The sequence below is a fragment of the Podarcis cretensis genome (genome assembly GCF_951804945.1).
Source record: "Podarcis cretensis genome assembly, chromosome: 11".
NCBI classification, from domain to species: Eukaryota; Metazoa; Chordata; class Lepidosauria; order Squamata; family Lacertidae; genus Podarcis; species Podarcis cretensis.
The window spans coordinates 20,208,321-20,225,385 of NC_137180.1; the positions used below are offsets into that span (position 1 = coordinate 20,208,321).

Here is a 17,065-nt window from a genome sequence, read left to right on the forward strand (position 1 = left end):
GGTAGAGAGAAAGAGTTGAGGCACGGGAAGCTAGCACAATTGGAGCAATATAAAAGGAAAAGCCTAAAGAGAAGACTGCAAATGAAACTAGTCCCTGAATTCTGAAACAGATGGATATTGATAAACACAGTCTTGTCTGCGCTTAGGATCAGTTTGCCTTGTATTATTATGCTCTAATGGGGAATTGTTCAATTGTTTTTATAAAATAGGTGTTTCTTTAAGAACATCTTTTTCCAGATTGTGTTACCCTGTAAAAACCATAAGTTGAAAATTGTGGTTTTTGAGTTTAAACAACCCGACCCCATGCCCAGTTGCCTTCCAAGTCTAGCCAATAGAGAGGGTTGACTGGGACATTAAAAAATAATACTTCCAAAGATCAAAGAGCTGTTTCATGAAGGCAGCCAAGGAAAGAAGATAAAAAGGTAAAGGGACCCCTGACCATCAGGTCCAGTCGTGGCTGAATCTGGGGTTGCGGCGCTCATCTCGCTTTATTGGCCGAGGATGCTGGCGTACAGCTTCCGGGTCATGTGGCCAGCATGACTAAGCCGCTTCTGGCTAACCAGAACAGCACACGAAAACTCCGTTTACCTTCCTGCTGGAGTGGTACCTATTTATCTACTTGCACTTGGACATGCTTTTGAACTGCTAGATTGGCAGGAGCAGGGAGCGAGCAACGGGAGCTCACCCTGTTGTGGGGATTTGAACCACCGACCTTCTGATTGGCAAGTCCTAGGCTTTGTGGTTTAACCCACAGCGCCACCTGTCTCTAAGGAAAGAAGATACCTGCTTGCTTACAGTGGGGAAGTCATCAAAAAAGGAGGGGTTGGCAGAGCTGGTTTGCTTGTTTCCTGTCCCTCTCCTGGGGAAGTCTGGTCCATCACACTGCTCCTTGCACCCCGCTATTGTTCTGCCTCCAAAGGCTAACAGCTTTCATTCACCAAGTTAATAGGAGTGCAATATACAGGTTTCTTTCCCCATGCATTTAGGTAGTCCTTGAGAGAAAATGGTGTTGGGTGAAATTATTTGGGGAAGATTGTAAATAAGTAGTTTCATTCCGATGAATGAAGAATTGCAAGTTTCCTAAGCCAGTGGGGCTAAGTATGTTAAACAGATTTCATATGTGTGAATACTTAGAATCCACGTTTATCGTGAGGTGAAATGGGATAGGCAGGATCGAAAAAGACGAGCAAGTTCTATATTTGTACTCCTCAGAAAGAAAGAAAACACTAAAGTCACTTTTTCAATATTTCTGTAGGTACCCTGAGCTGGCATCTGTGTGCAGAAATAAAAATACTTTAATATTATATCCTGGAGCTGGAGCAGCAAATTTGGAAGAGGTCAACTTGAGCTCACCTGATCCCTATGTGATCATTATCATTGATGGAACATGGAGCCAGGCCAAAGATATATTCTTTAAGAACACCCTTTTTCGAATACCTAAACAGGTAAGGTTTAACACAGAGACTTAAAAAGGAAGTGTGCTTCTGCCTGAGTCAATTCCCTTTGCAGACTTGCAGACACCTTCAACACAGCATTTGCATATACCTTTTATTATTAATTTAATATGGAAAATGCTGCTCCAAGTGCCCCCCATGCAATTATGCTTGGAACTGTTAAAAGTTGTTACTGTTGTTGTTGAAAACAATTAAAAAATAATAATCATTGGGGTAAAATTCTTGGAAGAGATGCTTGAATAACTCATGACTGGAGTTTTTGCTGACCAACGGCTTTACATATTCACATGTTGATGTAGTAGGAGGGTCCTCGACTCCTTTTAGTAGCTGAAATACTAGTGATGTTTCATGTTGTTTTTACTCAACTATGCATTTGATCAGTACCGTGACCTAAGAGAAATTTTTACAATGATGACTTCTGCAGCAACACCTGGTATAATCTCTCTTCATCAAAAGTTATCTTCAGCAAAGGTAACCTTTGATTACATTGACAATAGCCTTTGTGTGCTTGGTAGAAATTCCGCATTTAGTATGCTGTAAGCCTTTCTGACAGGTTTTAGATCAGGCTGAGAACTGCAAGGTCAGCAACTCACAGAAGTATAGAAAACTGCCTTATACAAGTCAGATCGTGGCTCTGTCTAGCTTGATAGTATCTTTATATTGACTGGCAGCAATTCCACAGAGTTTTAGGCAGTAGTCTTCCCAGCCTTATCTGAAGATGTCAGGATCTGAACCTGGAACCTTCTTCATGAAAAGCATTTACTGTACCACCAAGCTGCAGTTCTTCCCCAAACCACAAGCCGTTTAATATTAAATGTAATATGAATTTATTTAGTTATTTTGTTTATAGAAAAATATTGCATCCTGCTTTTCTCCAGCCTTTGAAAAGTATCCTGCTTTCCGACTCCAAGAAGGGGTTGCAAATGAAGTATAAAACCACAAAGGTCAAAACCAAAATACTGTTATCATTAAAGCAGTTGCAAAAAAAGCTAAAAGCAGCACACACAAAAACCCCACAGGACACAAAGAACACAGAAACTGGAGGTAATTATAAATTAATTAAATTGATCAACAGCAGAATTGAAGGCTTTTTCTCCTTTAAAAAGAGTATTCAAATGCCAGTGGAACACAAATAGAGGAGAAAGGAACAGTGGAGCAGGGAATTCCTCACGAAGGGCACTGCCTCAGAAAAAAGAAAGGCAAAATGACATACAGTATATCCAGATTTGTACTTCTACAGTGGTACCTCAGGTTACAGACGTTCAGGTTACAGATGCTTCAGGTTACAGACTCCGCTAACCCAGAAATAGTACCTCGGGTTAAGAACTTTGCTTCAGGATGAGAACAGAAATCGCGCGGCGGCAGCAGGAGGCCCCATTAGCTAGTACCAGTACCTCAGGTTAAGAACGGACCTCCAGAACTAATTTAGTTCTTAACCTGAGGTACCACTGTACTGAGATTCAAAAATAGAGGCTAGAATGGAGGTCAGTGAATAGAATGCCTTATATCGCAATGTATGGCCTGGCTAGCTCAATTGGTTAGAGGGTGGTGGTGATAATGCCAAGGTTGCAGGTTTGATCCCCAAATGGGACAATTGCATATTCCTGCATTGCCAGGGGTTGGACTAGATGATCCTCAGGGTCCCCTTTCACCTCTACAATTCTATGATTTGATAGAAGTGGAATACTGATCGTCTGTGTAGTGTTCCAAGTGAGTAAGATTTTTTTTTTTAAAAAAAAAGATTCTCTACCACAAGTAAGGTTTATTACCTTCTCATCCGTTTAATGTTTGTTTTGCTTTTGTTTATTAGTTTTATTAATTTCAGAGTGGTTTTCATGGCCTAAATAAAGCCTGAAAGAACAGCAACTTAAGTTAATGCATCCTGAAGCATTATCTAGAGACATTTAAAAATAAAAATGAATTAATGCATCGTTCCAGCTCGCAAGCTCTGTTAGTTATGCTGGTCCCTATCTGCTGTAAAATTCTCATGCAGTTTATTAATCCGTTCTCCGCATATCATTTTTATTCTTCTGTTACAATTTCTTTTTTTAAAAAATTGCTGAAGGTCTGCCCATATGTGGAACTGGAACCATCAGTACAGTTCTGAGTTTGGTCATCTTAAGCATGGTGAACGGGTGGCTGAGAATTTTGTCGCGTAATCCTAATTGATTATAGGTTGTTCCTGCCCACCTCCAATGCGATTGGACTAGGATCTGGCCCTTACATCGTTCAGAGATGAGGGGCCCAGACATTGAAATAGTTTGGAGCCAGGTTTTTCAGTTTGAAGGGCAAGAGAATCCAACAAAGAATGGCAGAGTTTTGAGATGTGTGTTGGTGTGTTTAGTGTGTTGTATGAAATTCAGTGGGGGTACAGGGTTTGTGGATGCAGACTTAGAAGATCTACTCCCTGTTTAGGAGTGCATGTTTGCTTCCAACACAGGCTGCTTATATATTTGTAAAATAAAACTAATATCACAAAGACACCGTAAGTCCCTGGGGCTCATTCAAAGGGTCTAAATCCTGTAGCATCCCTATTGGAACTTTCCACTACTTGCGGGGTGGGGAACACATTGTCTTGCTGTTATTGATGTACTATTAAAAGCAGAAAATCTTGAATCCACATATAAAAGAAATACAGTCGTACCTTGGTTTTTGAACAGCTTAGTTCTTCAACGTTTTGGCTCCCGAACGCTGCAAATCCAGAAGTGAGTGTTTCAGTTTGCGAACTGTTTTTGGAAGCCAAATGTCTGATGGGGCTTCCACAGCTTCTGATTGGCTGCAGGAGAAACCGCACTTTGGTTTTTGAATGTTTTGGAAATCAAACGGACTTCTGGAACGGATTCCATTTGACTTCCAAGATACGACTGTATAGGGTGGGGAATTAATAAGTCTAGCACTCTCTTAGCCAGTTTAGGATTGTGTTGTGCTTAAAACTTGTGATTGTACATCTCCCTTTTGGGTTTGAAGGAACTAGAAGTCAAGGTTCAGGAGAGTCTACTATTAGTAGGTGCAGGCAGTAGAAGGGAACTACTATTGCTAATGCAATTTAATAATAAATTCCTTTCTATTCAAGACATGCTTTTTTGAGAGATACTTTTAAACAACAGAACAGATACAGGGAGCTCTAAGATCTTACCGTAGCAACTAGGAACATGAGTTTTCTATGAGAAAAAAATATTCACTCATTCATAAAGGAGCGGCTTGAGGAAACAAAGATCCCATACAACTAGGGCAAAGTTTATATGTACTGTGTTACTAAGATATTGGGCCACACTCCACTCAGGCATGACTAGGCTAAAAATTGTTAAGAAGCAATAGCTACAAAGATTATGCCTGTTTGCTGTTGTTACAGAACCTGAATACTCATTAAGTGGTCAGTTCACACAGTGAAAATTGATATGCTGAGAATATGGTAAGAGAGAGTCAGTCAGAGGTTGGCATGTAAGGAAATGAATATTTCAGTTGCTTTGCTGCATTCCCAACACCTAATTCAGCCCTAGCTTTTTAATACAGCAAAACTACTTAGAATGGTTGGGTCATGGCATGGTAAACAAATGCTTTTGGCTTGGTGTAAGGGGAAATAATCTTACAGTTTTTTCAACATTTATCACCAGTTGACCATAAGATGTAACCTGTCAAAGGTGTGTGTGTGTGTAATTTGCTAACCTGTCAGTGCTAAACTCAAACTAAGAGCTTTCTAATAACTTTAAATCTCATTCTGCATTCATTAGCTGAAACCTCTTCGGAACTGTGCTAAACAGCTGAAAATGAGACATAATAACTGTCTGCAAAGTTCATAATAATGTTCTTTTTCATAAAATTTACATCTGAGGACTGTAATATCCGGCTGCTGCTATTGGTAAAAGTTATTGTTGCATGTACTGCAGCTATCTTTTATGGCCCCAAAGATCAGCCAAACACAGGTTTAAAAAGCATCTCCCATATTTTACTGCCATTAATACAAAGGTTATATTATGACACTATTTTCTTATAATCAAGCTGTCTAACCCTTTGAGAGTAACCTGTATAACACAGAAATAAAGCGCAATCCATGCTTTGCTTCTGCACAAAGTATGCAGTATTTCTTTCTTTCTCTAGAGAATTACTAAGATTTTCTTCTTTCAAAATAAGTTCTCTTTTTCTGCCAGCATTTATTTGCTTCTGAAGTTTTTAAAGCAAGGTTTTTATTACTAGAAATAATTTAAATTTTAATATAACAGTTGCCACACAAAAACCTGCACTAGTTGCAGATTGCACTTTTGCCAAAAAGTACATCTGAGCAAATGTGTGTGTTGAGGCCAGAACTTTATGTTACATTAAACACAAGTCTAAAATGACAATTGTGTGTTTAATTCCATTCTTCTCTTTCATAATGCCTCAGATTGCAATCCTAAATTCACTTAACCTAGGAGTAAGTCTTATTAAATTTAATGGTACTTGGTTCGGAATAGAAATGTGTACAATAGTACTCTAAAACAAACCACATAGTACATTTTTTCCCATTCCTAGCAGCAGATAACTCATAAAACACTTTCATGGTAATACTTGGAAGATGATAGACAGATAGATATATAGATAATTTTAAATGAAAAAGATGTCAAACCTCCAAGATCTAGAAACTTCAATTGTTTGTTAACAATGTAGCAGATGCTTCAACTGTTTGATATTTTTTGATACTATGTTTTATATATGCTGTAAGGCACCCAGAATGGCTGGGGAAACCCAGCCAGATGGGTGGGGTATACTACTACTACTAATAATAATAATATAATAATAATAATAAAACGTTCATATGCATTTGTGCACACACTTTGGAATCAGTGATACTGAAAATCTCAGAGCTGTCGTTTGTTTTTTGTGTATTCAAAATGGTTGGCATACATATATTGTGATGGGGCTGACAAATAATGGCTTGCTACCAAAGGTACTTTGGACGCAGGTGGCGCTGTGGGTTAAACCACAGAGCCTAGGACTTGCTGATCAGAAGGTCAGTGGTTCGACTCCCCGCGATGGGGTGAGCTCCTGTTGCTCGGTCCCAGCTCCTGCCAACCTAGCAGTTTGAAAGAACATCAAAGTACAAGTAGATAAAAATAGGTACTGCTCCGGCGGGAAGGTAAACAGCGTTTCCGTGCGCTGCTCTGGTTCGCCAGAAGTGGCTTAGTCATGCTGGCCACATGACCCAGAAGCTGTACGCTGGCTTTCTCGGCCAATAAAGCGAGATGAGCATCGCAATCCCAGAGTCATCCATGAGTGGACCTAATGGTCAGGGGACCCTTTACCTTTACCTTTACCAAAGGAACTTAGTGAATTTGACCTTATTCAAGTCATCATCAGAGTATGACTTCTGAAATCAATGGACTTCTGTATGACGTAGTTGGATGTCACCTAAACTTCCTGGTCTCTACATAACTGTGCTTCACTAATTATTGGTCTTTCTGATGTTTCTGGGGGTGTGAGTAGCAATGAAGGGATGTCTGTCCTTAGAGAATCCTAAATAATGCTCATTTTTTATTATTTTTTAAGTGGCATAATTGGGATTGAAATGATAAAGGCCAGTCTTCTGCCTGGTGTTTTAGTTTTCTATAGAGAGCGAGCTTTGGATATGTCGGGATATTTCTACATCCAGTCTCCACCTTCAGCTACAAGCGGTATATAATGCAATCACAGATGCATAGTGTGAATCTGCTGATTGTGTGGCTCAGTTTTTAGTGCGCTGTTCAGCGTTGTGGACCTGATCCATTATCAGGATTTGATCCATTATCAGGGAGTGGATGGAGGAGAGAGGCAGGCAATTGTGGAGAGTTAAAATTTTCATTAAACCTTGGAAGCTGCTTACATGCATAGTTCTCATGCTTGTTTCAGATTTATTGCTGTTTATCTTGCAGATGTTGATCAGACTTTCCACAGAAGAGCTTATAATTATGATTTAAGCCTTTTCAGGGAGTCAAAGGGAATATATATCCAATAAATAAAATGCAAGATTCCTCTCATTTTCTTGTCCTAAAGTGTAAGTGTTGTATATTCCAAAAAGCATAAAGAATGTTCTAGGATTATAACAAAACAGTTTCCCTTCCCTTTAACATGTAAATTATGTATATGCATTTTGTATTTCAGCATAAGAGTATTTCTAGCATACTATTTTTGCAAACAGCATTTCTTGCAGATAATCACATAAAATTACAGGTTTCTAAATGAGAGATTCTGTATGAGAGATTCTGTTTTATTTTCAGGATGAAGAGTACATTAACATGGCCTGCCTGCCTTTCCTATCTTACATTTTTGCAGAAGTTAGTTCTGCTAAATTCAGTGGGATTTGCCATCTAAAAAGTGCCTCCAGCTTTTGTGTATTCCCCCCTCCTGTTCTCAGATTCTAAATAGTGCCATTTGAATATAGATATAGAAGAGAGTAAGATTCATCATATTTTTCAAAATACATTTTGAATGGGATGTTTTTAGTGTATTTCTCTTTCCACTTGGTTTTAATGTATCTATGTGGGAGTTGTGGTTTTTTTGGCCTGTTTTTTGGTTGTAAGGTGCTTTCGGGTGCCCTGGGCAAGATAAAGTTACGGACAAATTTAATAATAATAATAATAATAATAATAATAATAATAATAATAATAGTAGATTAATGCAGGTGCATAGAGAATTGCATGCATGAAGCTTCAGAAAACCAAGTTGACAGAGCTTGAAGAAACAAGATAATGTCTAGAAAATCCCGGACCATTTGACTACCCAGTTCTAAACTCTTGTAACTATGTCCAAATAATGTTATTATTCTGTGTGACTGACTTTTATATCTGCCTGAAAAAATTGCATTTTTCTGTTAGCATAGGTAGTCTGTGTGTCTCGCTCAGAGGATGGAAGGGACTATATCGTCATAGTAAGTTGATAGAATATGTTTGCAAAACATAGCTTAAAGTTGTCCCCTTTTTACTGAGTATTGTTGTGTAAAGCCATCGTTTGTAACGCTTCATATACTTTCCAGGAGCACATCCATGTGCTTTACAGAAGCGTACTACCCTGTGATGTTTTGGTGCAGACACAACTGAGAGAGGTTACGAAGGGGCCTCGCATGCACCACAGGTCTCCTTGCAGCAGCTGTCACAGTTGGCAAGGGGGATGCTAAGGAAGCATTGCATTAAGCTGGCCCAGCAGATACAAATTAGTTCAGCGAAGGGAACACGTTTGTGTGCACAGCAGGCGCGGCTGCACAGTTAGGCTACTGGTATTTTGCACGAAGCAATCACTCTGCGCTGCGAGAGAGGCTGCTTTTCACGAAGGGCGATATAGATAGATAGATAGATTCTTTATTGTCATTACACAAGTGCAACATTGCACAAGTGCAACGAAATTGGATGCCATCCCTTAAAAACAACAAAAGCAAAACAACAACAACAACCAAACAAACCACATTCCAGCCACACCCACACCCACACCCATCAAACTCCCAGGTCACACTATCGAGTTACAGCATTTAAAAAGGCCACAGCTCTTGGATAGAAACTATTTTTCAGTCTATTTGTCCTTGACTTGATGTTTCTATATCTCCTGCCAGAAGGCAGTAGTGCAAACAGACTGTATCCCGGGTGAGATGCATCCTGCAGGATGTTGTTTGCTTTCCTAAGACAACGGGAACCGTACAGTTCTTCCAAAGATGGGAGAGGATGACCAATAATCCTTTGGGCTGTGGTTATGACCTTCTGGAGCACCTTCCTCTTCCTAGCTGTACAACTGGAGAACCAGGCACAAATACAGTATGTGAGAATGCTCTCTATGGAGCCTCGGTAGAAGGACACCAGCAGTCTCTCACTCAGATTGTTCTTCTTTAAAAGTCTGAGGAAATAAATTCTCTGCTGGGCCTTCTTCACCAGAGCAGTGGTATTTGCGCTCCAAGTCATGCCCTGATCGATAGTCACTCCCAAAAACCTGAATTCCGCCACCCTCTCCACCCGTTCCCCTTTGATATACAAGGGCTGAATGTCCGCCTTTTTTTTCCTGTAATCCACCACCAATTCCTTGGTCTTAGCCGTATTAAGAGCCATAGCAGAGTGGGGAACAGATGGCTAAAAAGCACTTGACCTTATCATACTTCGTTATACGAATAAACAAAGTTGCAGAAGCTTTTTCCTCAGGAGCAACAAACCAAATAGTAAACAGAAAACACACGCTTTTAATCTTTAAGCTGTCTGAAACCTACTTTGGGGGGCACAGCAAGAAAGGTGCGTCTAAAACAAGCAAATGTTGTGCCCACTAAAAGGCCTGCAGTGAATTGGCCAGGCATATCCCAAAAGAAGCAAAGTCGCACAAATGTACAGCATTGCACTGTAAAGTTACTGTTAGGCGACTTCCAGAATGGTTTCTTTTCATCAACTCAAGAAAATAAAAACCATTCCAGGCTTCTTTCACTTCACTGGGGGTATGTTTCTGAGTAATTGTTCAATCACAGAAGAAAGGATGGCCCAAAGCCTAACCCAGGGGTCAGCAAACGTTTTCAACAGGGGGTTGGTCAACTGTCCCTCAGACCTTGTGGGGTGGACGGCGGACTATATTTTGAAAAGAAAAAAAATTGAATGAATTCCTATGCCCCACAAATAACCCAGAGATGTATTTTAAATAAAAGCACACGGTCTACTCATGTAAAAACACATTGATTCCCGGACCATCCATGGGCCGGATTTAGAAGGCGATTGGGCCGGATCCAACCCCTGGGCCTTAGTTTGCCTACCCATGGCCTAACCCTTTGACGTATTCACACACCCCCCCCCCCTTTTTAAATAGCGAGTCCATATAGAAGGTGTTTAGTGACATTTTCAGAAAGTACACATTCATTCATTTTCTAGAGAACACAATTTTTCCAAACATTCATTCATTTTCTAGAGAACACAATTTTTCCAAACAAACAAAAAACACAAGAGTTCAGACCCTAAATTCTTTAGTTGTACTTTAAAGCTGAACAGTTGTGAAAGGTAAGAATTTTCTCCATTGTTGTTGCTCTTCATTCCAATAACAAGCAGAATCCTGTTCCCAGCTGATGCGAGGCAAATCGTAATAAAATTTCCCTGGAACCAGCATCTGTTTCCAGCACTGGTGACCAATCCAGTTCCCTGTATTCAGCAAGAGGCAGGCTGTGCAAGAAACTGCTGTCTTCAGTGATTGTTGAGATTAAATTTTGTAAAGTGCAATTTGCAATTTGCATATTGAAATATTAATTTTAATCTGAGAAGAGCTTTCCATTGAACTAAGTAGATAAGAAAATGGTGTATTTATCATTCAGTCAAATTCTAGGCCACAGCACTCCTCTTAGGAGTTGCGAAAGAAGTCAATGCCTCAAGGAGCCCTGAGGTTCTGAGCTAGTTCCCAAGGGTCTGCTAGAGTAAGCAACAGTCTTTAATTAACACCCACTGTACTCAGAGAAGACAAAGACACACTTAATGGGTTAACGTATCTGGAAGTAGAATGGGTGGGTGGGCTCAGCAGCCTTCCTGTGTTGTGAGTTGCAATTTCTCTTCACTTTCCTCCTTGCTTCTCTTGTAACCGGTAACGCCTCATGATACTAAGTAAAATATTCAGTTTACACATGCATCCATGTCACTCTTCCTTGAGTCAAAACAAAATAAAAAAATTCCTTCCAGTAGCACCTTAAAGACCAACTAAGTTAGTTCTTGGTATGAGCTTTCGTGTGCATGCACACTTCTTCAGATACAGGTGTACAGGTGTATCTGAAGAAGTGTGCATGCACACGAAAGCTCATACCAAGAACTAACTTAGTTGGTCTTTAAGGTGCTACTGGAAGGAATTTTTTTATTTTGTTTTGACTATGGCAGACCAACACGGCTACCTATCTGTAAGTCTTCCTTGAGGTGAGACAAAGAACCTACTGTGCAACAGGGCCAACCTCAGGAAAGTTTCTGATCTTGGGAGCAAGGAAGCTATATAGTCCATAAGCTACAGTACTTTCAAGGCCTAAGTTTGGGGGAGCTCTCTGACCTAACTCTGCACAAACTTGGGCTCTTATGCTGTGGCAGTTTACTCTGCGTGACCTTTCTCCCAACCCGTATTCCTATGACTGAGGTGCAGCAGTATATGATGTGGTCAGGACTAAAAGCCTATGTACACAGCACAGCAATATGTGAAAGGTTATGGACAGAGCTACATATGCTTTCTGAAGCCCTTGACTAAGTTTTACATGAAGTCTGCCTGTACTTTGTGATCCATAGTTATGCCTTATGCATGTAACTGGAAAACTCTGTAGTCTTCCCACAAGAAACTTTCAGGTAGCCTCAAGTGTTTTAATACAATGGTACCTTGGTACTCGAACGGCTTGGCTTCCGAACAAATCAGCTCCCGAATGCCACAAACCTGGAAGTAAGTGTTCCAGTTTGCGAACGTGTTTCAGAAGCCAAACATCCTACACGGCTTCCTCTTGAGTGCAGGAAGCTCCTGCATCCAATCAGATGCTGTGCCTTGGTTTTCGAATGGTTTCAGGAGTCGAACGGACTCCCAGAATGAATTAAGCTTGAGAACCAAGGTACCACTGTATACAGTTATTGACTCTCATTTGTGTGTGTGTGTGTGTGTGTGTGTGTGTGTGTGTGTGAAAGGGTTAACCTGAGCCCTGAGCTCAAGTTACCATTGTGGGTAGGGCTTAGCTTGCTCTCAGCCTCTGCTCCCTCCTCCCATTGGCTTCCCACTGTGTTTCTGGGAGCATGCAAAGGAGGAGCCATGCAACCATGGCTCCCTGCAAGTGAAATGAATCTCTCTAAAACAGATTTAAAGTCTGCATTTTTTTCTAACCCAATATTGCATGTTTGCTGTAACGTCTGGAAACTCTGTGAGTTTCACTTATTTGCAAACCTAAGATTCTTGTTATTCATTCAAGCCTAAGTATTTTCATGGGGAATGTTTGTTTAAAGGTGGATTAGAGAAGATGTAAAATCTAACCAAGTTTTATTGTGCTTGGAGCTATCGTCATTGTGCTAACTCTGCTACGAGAAAAAAGATCTTTCTCCCAAACCCTTTTCTCAATCATTGATGTCAGGGAACTGCCATCAGAGCTGGAGGCGGAGGGAAGGCTCCAGAGGGATGCCGGAGAGGGTCCCAGCAGGGAGAGAGGCAGCCCAGCTGCTGGGGAAGGAAATCAACGTAACACCAGGAGAGAAGGGGGGCAGATGGGGGAATCGGAGAAAAGGCTCCAGGACTCTTCACCGGAGACTAGTGGGGAGAGCACGGGTGCTCCGCTGCCCACACCCTCCCTGCGCAGAAGACTTCCGCGCAGGGAGAGTAGGAGGAGACTTGGCGTCAAAGAACTTTTTTGCTGAAAGAAGTTTAAGAAACGCCCACTGACGGATTCTGCCAGCGACTGAGACAGCCACGCAGTGAAGGGCTGTCCAGACAGAAAGGGTTCAACCAGGCAACCAAGCCAAGAGTGGCGGCAACTTACGCATGAGCAACCCCCTAGAACCATTACAATTGAGTGCAAAGCCCTTGGTTTATTTCCTTTTGTTCATATTCATATGGTTACGGCAAACTTATATGTATGGAGAATACCTCTATATAAATTCAGAACTCAGATATGTTTTCCTGAATATGGGCTTTCTCAATCTTTCCTCTTCATTATGAACAAAACCATAAATACTTGTAAAATCTGCAGCACCTTCACTCGCAAGTGCCATCATTTATCAGCTTTATTTATTTTCTGCCAGTTTTCACTATTGGAAGAGGTTTAATCTTCTCATACTGTCACTGATGAATTTTTTCTTCACAGAACTGGACTGCGGGCTTCTGGTAAGAACTAAAAAACGTTGTCATCCTTCTGGTCATTAGTTGGAAAAATTATTTTATACTTGAGGTTGTTGGTGGTTGATAAAACATCTTTCTAAAATAACCTAGTTCAATAAGCCTGAGCATTGCTCTTTCAAAACTGAGCTTCAGGAGAAGCTACATGTATGGCTGATTCTCGTGCAAGGTTTCTTCATGGAAGGCACAGAATATTATCTTGAAAGCAGACACGTTGTTCCTTAGGCCTTTTTTTTTGCCTTGGGGCCTTAGGCAGATGCCATAGGTGGTGCTGAAACTGGTTATCAGGGAAATGTAAGAAACCTTAGCCTTGGGAGCAAAGCATATACTCAGGCTTTAATAATAATAATAATAATAATAATAATAATAATACCCCACCCATCTGACTGGGTTGCCCCGGCCACTCTGGGTGGCTTACAGCATATACTGTACAAAAACATTAAACATTAAAAACTTCCTTATACAGGGTTGCCTTGAGAAGTCTTCTAAAAGTCAGATAGTTACACATCTCCTTGACATCTGATGGGAGGGCGTTCCACAGGGCAGGCACCGCTGTTGAGTAGGCCCCCTGCCTGGTTCCCTGTAGCCTTACAGTGAGGAAACTGCCAGAAAGTCCTTGGAGCTATGTAGATCTCAGTGTCCAGGCTGAAAGACAGGGGTGGAGATGCTCCTTCAGGTATACTGAGCCAAAGCTGTTTAGGGCTTTAAAGATCAGCACCAACACTTTGAATTTTTCTATGAATGTACTGGGAGCCAATGTAGGTCTTTCGAGATCGGTGTTATATGGTCCTGGTAGCCTCTCCAGTCACCAGTCTGGCAACAACACTCTGGATTAATTGTAGTTTCCAAGACACCTTCACATAGAGCACATTACAGTAGTTCAAGCGGGAGATAACCAGGGCATGAGTTGCCCCAGGTTTTTTGGAGGGGCAGTGGCTAGCAGTTCCTTTCTAACTCTTACATGGCTGATATGAGCTGGCTACCACTTGGCTACTTTTAGCATGGAATGGTAGCTTCAATTTCACAGATTTCATGTGTCTACTTCAGTGCAGGCAAATCTGGGATTTGGGTTGATCCTTCTATATCTGGTAGTCTTCTGGCTTCAAGATAGTAGATAGGAAACCATACTATTGATTGATTGATTGATTGATTGATTGATTGATTGAATTTATATCCCACCTTCATACTGAAGGAGCCCAGGGTGGCAAACACAATTTAAATATGAAAACATTCTAAAGCAATTAGAACATTCTGATTACAATTGCAGTTAAAAAATCTAGAAGCAGTCATAGTTAAAAACATACTAAAAGTAGTTACAGTTAAAAGCATCATTTCATCTCCTGATCTCAGGGTTGCCAGGAACAGTATTCTTCAGCCACCAAGTGTCTGGGTGATGTTTTTAAATTGTTGCTGAAAGTTAATAATGATGGAGACAGATGCACCTCACTAAAGAGGGCATTCCACAAATGGGGAACCTATATCAATATTGCCTGAATAATGCATCTGTTGAGGGCATGACTGAGTAGTTACAGTTTCCCAGCATTTTGGAGCTTGAAGGAACGTAGAAAACCCTTAACATGAAATATTAAGCCAAAAACTTTTTCGTTAACTGAATACAAAATTATATTTGTGGTTGTGTGTAATGTGTGTGCTGTAAATTAAGCAGTGCAACTTAGGTTTGGCTTACCCGTTGATATTGCATGCAGCCACACAGGGCCTGCTCTACCATTAGGCAGAATGAGGTAGCTGCCTCAGGCAACAGATGTTGAGCGACAGGAAGCAGACTGACCTGTATGTACCATCTGGCCCCTGCCCTGTGACACCTCAGCTAGCCGACTGCCCTTGAGTATATGGCCCCATTGTCAGTGTTGAAGAAAGACCCAACTACCTGTCCAGTCAGGAGGGGAGGGGTGCCACCTTGTCATTCACCTCAGCCCAGTTTCCTAAAGTTAGGGGAAAGAGAAACCCTTTCACTCATATTTCCTATTGGTTAAAATGGTAATTTTAGGTTTTCACAGTGCAATCCTGTGCATGCTTGCTCAGAAATATTGCACTGGGTTTACTGAGCCTTACTCCCAAGTAAGTGAGTATAGGATTGCAGAGTTCATGCTATACATACCTCATCAGATAGGTCAGCCATATTTACCTTAAATACATTTTGCTACTGCATGTGTCTTCTCCTTTCATAAAATGTATTTGTTTACTATAAAGGGTTCTAATATTTTTTGTAGTGTATTTTTATATGCAAATGATATAGAATTTAAAAAAAGACATGCTCTTTCACTGCAGAAGGAGGACTATCCTTTGAGACATTTTATTTTTGTTTCAATCTATGGGCTTCAAACAAAAGTGGTAGTCATTGGGACTACATAATGTTGGTCCTTTTGGTATGTTTTTGGAGCAGTGTTGTACAGAATTTCCTCAAAAAGTTTTCTTATTCCTTTCCCCTGTTGCTTTTTATTTTGTTTTTTTTAACTTTTAACCTAACAGCACAATGTACAGTAATTGGAAGTGAATGCTATTTTCTTGTAGAGCTGGCTATCTTATGTTTCTGGGAATCCTTTAATCTTCTTGCTCTTTCTGTTTCCTCCTGGATTAGCAGGAAACTGTCAGTCACCATCATCTGCCGTGATGCTGGTGGCCTTCTTTCTTCAATCGCTGTGTATTTTGTCTCTGTAAGTAAGGGGGAAAGGTAAAGATAGATGCACCAGCCTTGTCTTGGACTGCTAGAGCTGGCAGATAAAAAGCATTTCATCTTTTATTATTCAGTGGCTGCACACCCATGTTATTCCCTGTTCCTTACCAGATTTAGACTGCCATCCTTACTGGAAGAAGGAGTTGTGCCAGGTTCATTGTGCTAATTGTAAATAATGCTGGTATGTTGTAAACGATAATGACAGCGATGATAAAATAAGTGGAAGCCAGAAGGAGAGACAAGGGCTCCTTTTACATCTTAGAGGCTGTTTTTAAAAAAAGAAAAATCAGGCAAAAGATAGGTAGATTAACACTAGTCTTGAAGCCTGATGTTTTACCAGCTGTCTCTGAAGAGATGGCGATTTTTCACACTGTCAAGCTAGAGGGGAATGTTCAGTGTACATAAACTACATTTTCCCACTGCAGATACAACAACACTTCTTTCTTCTTATGGTACAACATATTATTTGCTATCTTAATTAAATTTTCCTTAGGCTAATTACCCACTCACTTCTAAATGGCATTGAAATGTGTATGGTATAAACACTTTACAATATCATTTTTAATTTTAAGAAACCCTAGGCATTCCGAGCTCGCATTGGTCTACCTTTATTTCTGGGTTGCTGCATTAAAAAAAAGAAATGTGTTCAGTTTTACTATCTAGTATATGCAAATAGATGATGCTGATGAAATGCACAGGGTAACTACATCACTCAGCTAATAACTTGACACATACAGCATACACCCTGCAAACATGGTTATTTTCAATTAATTCTAATATATGTCTCACAGCACATGTAGAAATGAATCCTTCATAGTAGTAGTTGCCAAAATACACATTCTTTTGCATTAAGTGAGGGTAGGGGCCTTACACTGCAATCCAGACCACAGCCAGGGAACAGCAGGGTTGCATCTGCAGCCTTGCCATTCAAACAGGACTGAAGGCTTAGGAAGGCAAATCACTGGAGTTGGTGCAGCAATCAGGTCCAAATTGGGCCCAAACAGTAGGACTGAATTTGGGATCCAGCAGATCCTGGGCCATCTCAGCCCTACCCTTGAAACATCCCATTTGTGGGCTTTCTGTGAGTGCCTCTGATGAGGATCCTGCCAGCGGCACACCA

The 17,065-nt window shown here is 40.7% G+C and overlaps 1 protein-coding gene and 1 long non-coding RNA gene across 4 annotated transcripts in view; one reads left to right on the forward strand and one right to left on the reverse strand.

Moving 5' to 3' along the window:
* DTWD2 (DTW domain containing 2) overlaps positions 1-17,065 on the forward strand; it is an 86,692-nt gene that overhangs the window by 45,477 nt on the left and 24,150 nt on the right. The window contains exon 4 of the mRNA XM_079995811.1: positions 1,256-1,445. Coding sequence (XP_079851937.1) covers positions 1,256-1,445 — 190 coding nt within the window. The remainder of the gene's footprint in view (positions 1-1,255; positions 1,446-17,065) is intronic.
* Positions 15,535-17,065, reverse strand: part of LOC307226834 — a 30,304-nt gene continuing 28,773 nt past the window's right edge. For all 3 annotated transcript variants that reach the window (XR_013843566.1, XR_013843567.1, XR_013843568.1), the window contains one exon: positions 15,535-15,923. This is a non-coding gene — a long non-coding RNA (uncharacterized lncRNA). The remainder of the gene's footprint in view (positions 15,924-17,065) is intronic.